Source organism: Vigna unguiculata, chromosome 6, assembly GCF_004118075.2.
Source record: "Vigna unguiculata cultivar IT97K-499-35 chromosome 6, ASM411807v1, whole genome shotgun sequence".
Taxonomy (NCBI): Eukaryota; Viridiplantae; Streptophyta; class Magnoliopsida; order Fabales; family Fabaceae; genus Vigna; species Vigna unguiculata.
The window spans coordinates 11,939,329-11,946,367 of NC_040284.1; the positions used below are offsets into that span (position 1 = coordinate 11,939,329).

Below are 7,039 nucleotides of genomic sequence, written 5' to 3' on the forward strand. Positions count from 1 at the left end.
ATTGACTGTAGCATGCTAATAATCCATTTGTTTAAAGTTGAGACTTTCTGATATATGCAAGGAAAATTATATGACTTTCTGGGCCACCTAGAGTGGGCAAAACAAATATTGGCCCACAAATATTACTTGCATTGATGAACAAGGTACATTGATGAACTTTATGGACTTGACTCTGTTGATCCTAATGTCACACAGAATATGCCAAGTTAATTAAATTAAAATAATTATACAATTAAGTAATAATCATGTCACTTACGTATGATAAAAAGAATTAGAATGCGGAGACACACTGTTACTGCTAAACAGAACATCAGTTATGCAAAAAAGTTATAAAATGAACTATGTATTCTAAAGTTAACCAATTTCAGTATTGAATTATTGTAATCGAGATTATCAAATTTGCGAGATGTGTTTCTAATTTTAGATTTGAGTTTGAATGAACAATAATATGATGAGACGTATAAGTCTGAAGTTTCATGCTTTTGAATTCATTAATCTGGCACGAATACTTTTACAATAACACTTAAAGAGTCTAAGAACTACTACTGATGATGAAAACTAATATAAAAACTGAAAGCATCTACTAAACGAAAAATGACAGGTGGGTTTGTTGCTTAATGTGAAATTGATGGGACAGAGAGAGGAAGATAAGGAAAGGCAAGCAAGAACAGATGATGCTTTCTTCGAACTGTGACTCCAAAGTCCTCAGTCATGTTCAAATCTTCATTTATCATTCCACTTGGAAGCTTCCAATCAAAGTGATAGAGCAAGCTTGCAAGGGCCAATTCAATAACTCTGGATGCAAATGTGATTCCCGGACATATCCTTCTTCCAGCTCCAAAAGGAATGTACTCAAAGTCATTTCCTTTGTAGTCAATATGGCTGTGAATGAATCTCTCTGGAAAAAAGCTCTCTGGTTCAGTCCAGTAGTTGGAATCTCTTCCAATTGCCCAAGCATTCACTATCACCTTGCTTTTGGCTGGTATCTTATAGCCACTAATCTCACATGTTTCACCACATTCTCTTGGAAGCAATAGAGGAGTTGGAGGGTGCAATCTTAAGGTTTCTTTTACAACTAGTTTCAAATATTTTAGTTGATGCAGAGAATTTTCATCGACCCTTCCTTTCATGTTGAATACCTCTCTAACCTCATCTTGTGCTTTTTTCATTACCCTTGAATTCTTCATCATTTCAGCCATGGCCCAATCAATGGTTGTTGCTGATGTCTCACCTCCAGCACCAAAAATGTCCTATAAAAGGGGTTAAAAGTAAATAAAGTAAATAGATAATGATTGAAAGATTAATCGAAAGATTATGATCCATACCATAATTATTGCCTTCATGTTATTCCTGGTTAAAGAAAAATCCGGCTTGCTGCCATTCTCGTACTGTATCAGAACATCCAAGAGATTTGCTGCTTCCCTTTGGTAATCTTTGGCCTCATTGATAATGTTTTCCATTATCCGATCAGCCTGTTGATGCAACCTCTCGAGCTTCTGCCTCATTCCAGTTACATGTTGCAGCCAAACAGCAGAAGGAAAAAAATCTCCGATGTAGAAACCTCCAGCAAGTTTGGTTAATTTTGTAATAACTGATATAAAGTTGTCATGGTCTTTGAATTTCTTACCTAAGGCAGCCCTTGAAGCAATTGTATAAATGAATGAAAGTACAGCTTCAGTGAGGTTGACGAGGGATCCTTTCTGTGCATCTATCCACTTCACAAGATTGAACAGTTCCTCTTCTCTTATTGCCTCGTATGAGTTCACACGTTTTTGGCTTAAGAACTCCAACATGGAAATTTTTCTTACCTCCTTCCAATAATTTCCATAAGGAGCAAAAGCGATGCTTGTGCAGTTATAATTCAGTACATCAATGGCCAGGACTTTAGGCCTTGTGGCGAAGTTAATGTCATGGGTTTTCATCACTTCCTTAGCACACTCAGGGGATGAAATGACAATGGTAGAAACCTCTCCAAGTTGGAGATGCATCAAGGGTCCATATTTTAAGGCCAGGTCTCTTAATTTTCTATGTGGATGAGAGGATACCAAGTTGTGTATGTTACCTATGATAGGTAGCTTTGTAGGCCCATTGGGCATGTTAGAGGGTGTGGCTGTGTCATCAGCTTTCTTTCCTAATTTTCTGAGTATAAGGGTTGTGAAGACACAGAAGAAAAGAGCTGAAAAGTAGAGAACTAATTCAGCCATGGAAGTATAACAGAGAAGGAACAGAGAAACAGTAGACGTAATAGGAAGGAAGGGAAGCAGATTAGATTTGCAGTGTGTTTGTGATCCTTCTACCAGATTTATATACACATCACATTTAAACTATCCGTTGTTTTGTAGCCAGAAAAATTAGAACACCCTTGGTCTCTCTTTTATATCGTGTTACATCTCTTAAAGAAAAGTGTGGCACCACTCTGATCTTGCTTTGTGTTCAGCTTCTATTAAGACCGCTTCATCCTATTACTTAAAAGGCTTAAATACATTTTTCGTCCTCATTTTCGTAGTGTTTGTTGCGGATGATCCTCATTTTGACAGAATGTTTAAAATGGTCCTCATTTTCGCAATTCATGTTTTTTGTTTGATCCTTTTCTGTGATGCCGTTTAAATAAGTAACGGAGCATTGTACAGGTGGCACTATTTGTATTATGTTAAATTGGGGGTGTGTTACGTGTACTGTACAGATGACTAATTAACGTTAACTTTTCAATTTGGGAGAAATTTTGCAATTAGGGCTTAAGTTGGATTGCAATCGCGCTCTTCATCGTTGGAGGCGATTTCTTCATCTTCATCTTTCTTGAGCTCGGATTTGCAGAGGAAGCAGCTAATACCTGCCATTTCATTGTTGGATTGCAATCGCGCTCTTCATTTTAATTTTCCAGTTAATCATGAGGTAAGTGAGTTTAAGCTTTTCTGGGTTATGTGCTCGTGGGTTAGGGTTTTCGTAATTCTATTTTAAGGCTTGTTTGTGCTTGTATTGTTGTGATGTTCTGCATGGTTTCTAAATTACCACACCTGTACAGTACACGTAACACACCCCAATGCAACGTAATACAAACAGTGTTACCTGTACAGTGCTCTGTTACTAATTTAAACAATGTCACAGAAAAGGACCAAATAAAACACGAATTACGAAAATGAGAACCATTTTAAACATTCGGTAAAAATGAGGACCATTTAAAACATTCTGTCAAAATGAGGATCATCCGCAACAAACACTACGAAAATGAGGACGAAAAAGGTATTTAAGCCTACTTAAAACAAGTTCATTTCCTGTAATAATCTTATTTGTGGTCTGCAGAGCTGTCAAAACGGGTAACCTGGCCCGACCCGGCTCACTTTTTAGCGAGCCAAAAAAATTTGAACCCGACCCGGTCCACCACAGGTTGGCGGGTTAAACAGGTTGGCTCACGGGTTCACTTAACTAAAAAGAATTTTATTTTTTATTTTTTTTTTCAGTCAAAACTAAATTGTAATTCTAATTAAATCTAAATAAACTTTAATACAATCCAAATACAAACAAAAATAAAAAAGATACAAATTATTTATGTGTTGGATAAAAAAACAACCTAACATGACCCAAATGTAAAGCCCAACTTAATCAAAATAAATAAAAACACTTGTGTGACCCTTTTCTCTGCACCAACCCGGCTCACCACGGGTTCAACCCGGATGAACCGGGTTCTAAATGAGTCAGGTCAAAAATCAACCCATATTGAAATTTGTAAAAAAATTTTAATCTAACCTGACCTGAGCCCGTGGTGAGCCGGTTGGTTCGTGAGTTCCGACCCATTTTGACAGTAGTGGTCTGGTTATCATTAATTGCTTAATGTCTTAGTTGTGCTACCTATTTTACTTTACGTGGTGGAGACAATGAAGAAAGCTCAAGTTTCCACACTCATTTTTTTACCTTATGATGCATTTCTTAAAATTTGTGTTCAGGTTCTTTTCGGACCGCTTCCATCCTATTGCAATCACTTTTCATACTACAAAAGTGTGTTCATTTTCTATAACTCTAACTTTCTCTCTCACAGCTGAATAGAGGCATTTAGTGGTGAAGTTTCCATTAGTAGATCCTGTTGCACACATGATGTTGTTGTCTATCATCACGATAAACTTCACTAGTGGGTATTTACTCATTCATTTCTTTGTTTTGTGATAAAACAGAAAGTTAAAGTACAGTATTTGTTTGCTAATCGTCAGTATTGGCCATCAAATTCTGTGTATTTTTTTAGTGCTATTGTCATATTAAAGATTAATACTTTCATAGAGAAATTCATACAAAGATTATTTTGTTATTAATGAGGACTGTAATATTAGAGAGTTGAAATGATTTGGATCAAACCTGCCCTGCTCTTTACTTCTGCTATTCCACTGCCACCCACTTTTAATCCCCTGATTTGTGTATCAGATATCCATATGCTATGAAGGTATTATGAATAAGGATCTGGTGAGGAGCAGATGCAATTTTGGGATGGCTAGAATCATAGTATTTGTTTGATCATATGTAATCATATTATTACTAAAGTTTATTTTCCTTATTTTGACGTCAAAATAAGCATTTATGTTACCTGGTTGTGCTGGATTGAGAGCCAACGGGTGCTTTCCCTATATAGGTCTTCTTCTTTATTACCATCTACTCCTCAAATAATATCTATATATTTAAATACAAAAAGACAAAAAAATTATAAATAAATGTAGTATTAATATATAAGGTAATACTTATCCTCCTTTTATTCGCAAAAACCAAAACCCTATCTACTTTGATTCATTTTAAAACAATGAATTTAAATTAAAAAGTAAATATGTTTTTTAATTGAAGTTACATTAATACAAGTAATTTTAATTTTAAATATAACATTTGGATGTAGATATATGTACTTTAATAAAATATTTATATTTTAATTTTAAAAAATAAAATTAGTATTTTATAAAATCTGTCAGTTGATTTAACGATTCGGTTCGTGAATATAGAAAGTGGATTAAACAGATAAAGTAATAATATGATTAAATTTGTATCATATTTTTATGTAATTAATTTATTTAAACTTTAGATTAAGCACATCAAACAAAAATGATTACATTAAATTTGTTTAATAATTTTTGTTTGTGTAATGTAATATTTAATTCATGGATTTTGTATGGCTGCAAAGAAGCAAGCTGATCTTTGAGAGGTGGTGGGAGAGAGATAACTAGAAATTGAAAGATTTTTGTTATCAACTTCTTTGTCTGCATCTCTTTTGGCAGAGAATTTTGTAACGCCAAAACTCTTACATCTTCCGTATCCATGCACCGCAATACAATAAATTATTAAATTATTCAAAATCAATAATCAATGCATATGCTCTTACATCATTATAAAATCTGGGGAATTAAGCAGTCATGGTTTTCCAAACAAACAATCTTCACTACACAATTCATTTGCAGTGACATACTACTGCATAATTCATTTGCCTCTTTTATAGTAGCCATGGTTTCCGAAACAACCGAGCTTCACTTCGTCTTGTTTCCCCTAATGGCTCAAGGCCACATGATCCCAATGATGGATATTTCAAGATTATTGGCACAGCGTGGTGCGGTTGTTACCATATTCACCACACCAAAAAATGCATCACGTTTCAATTCAGTTCTTTCTCGTGCTGTTTCATCTGGTCTTCAAATTCGACTTCTACAACAGCATTTTCCAGCAAAAGAGGTAGGACTACCCGAAGGGTGTGAGAATCTGGACATGATGACATCAATGGATATGATCAACAAAATGTACAATGCCATCAACATGCTTCAGAAGTCGGCCGAGGAATTGTTTGAAGCACTAACACCAAAACCAAGTTGCATAATCTCTGACCTGTGTTTTCCCTGGACCGCTCAACTAGCTGAAAAGCATCATATTCCAAGGATTTCTTTCCACGGATTTTCTTGCTTCTGCCTTCATTGTATGCACCAGCTACACATTAATTCAGAGGTTTGTGAAAGCATCATCTCAGAATCAGAGTATTTCACTATTCCTGAAATACCTGACCAAATCCAAGTTACCAAAGAGCAGATACCTCTGATGATTCCGAGATCAAATGAAGAAAAAATATTTAGCGAGCAGGTACGTGAAGCTGAAAAGAAGTCTTATGGGGTTATTATAAATACTTTTGAGGAGTTGGAGAAAGCATATGTGAGGGATTTCAAGAAGGTTAAAAATAATAAGGCATGGTTCATTGGTCCTGTTTCATTATGCAACAAAGATGGTTTGGACAAGATTGAAAGAGGCAACCAGGCCTCAATCAGTGAGCACCGTTGCTTGAAGTGGCTAGATGTGCAACAACCAAAGTCTGTGGTGTATGTTTGTTTTGGAAGCATATGCAACTTGATTCCTTCACAACTTGTGGAGTTGGCCTTGGCCTTGGAAGATACAAAAAGGGCATTTGTATGGGTTATTAGGGAGGGAAGGCAGTTCCAAGAACTGGAAAACTGGATCTCTGAGGAAGGGTTTGAGGAAAGGACGAAAGGGAGAGGCCTTATAATTCGAGGTTGGGCACCACAAGTAATCATATTATCACACCCTTCCATTGGAGGATTCTTAACACACTGTGGTTGGAATTCAACACTTGAAGCGATAAGCGGTGGAGTGCCACTTGTTACTTGGCCTATGTTTGGTGATCAATTTTTAAACGAGAAGCTTGTTACTCACGTGTTGAAGATTGGGGTGAGCGTTGGGGCAGAGGTTCCATTGAAGTGGGGAGAGGGAGAGGAAGAGAAGAGAGGTGTGATGGTGAAGAAGGATGATATTAAGAAGGGAATATGCATGGTGATGGATGAAGATGGAGAAGAAAGCAAAGAGAGAAGAGAAAGGTTAATCAAAATGAGTGAAATGGCAAACAGAGCTGTTCAAGAAGAAGGCTCTTCTCATCTTGCCCTCACTTCTCTTATCCAACACATCATGCAACAATCAGGATAAAAATTTTACTTTAGTTTTTCATCAATCTGTGTTTCTTTGTGTTGTATGTTAAGGGAGCAAAGACATTATGTATGTGATAAGGCTTTTTCGTTTA

General features: G+C 36.1%; 2 protein-coding genes across 2 annotated transcripts; one reads left to right on the forward strand and one right to left on the reverse strand.

Moving 5' to 3' along the window:
• Positions 1-452: 452 nt before the first annotated feature.
• LOC114187353 (cytochrome P450 71D11-like) lies at positions 453-2,310 on the reverse strand. Its single transcript, XM_028075589.1, has 2 exons — positions 1,326-2,310; positions 453-1,250 (listed from the first exon to the last, which is right to left on the reverse strand). Exons 1-2 carry the CDS (start codon positions 2,202-2,204, stop codon positions 615-617), a joined length of 1,515 nt encoding a protein of 504 aa, XP_027931390.1. The 5' UTR covers positions 2,205-2,310; the 3' UTR covers positions 453-614.
• Positions 2,311-5,262: 2,952 nt separating this feature from the next.
• On the forward strand, positions 5,263-7,039 carry LOC114187481 (UDP-glycosyltransferase 73C4-like). The gene has a single exon (XM_028075742.1). The coding sequence runs from the start codon at positions 5,335-5,337 to the stop codon at positions 6,943-6,945; it is 1,611 nt and encodes a 536-aa protein (XP_027931543.1). The 5' UTR covers positions 5,263-5,334; the 3' UTR covers positions 6,946-7,039.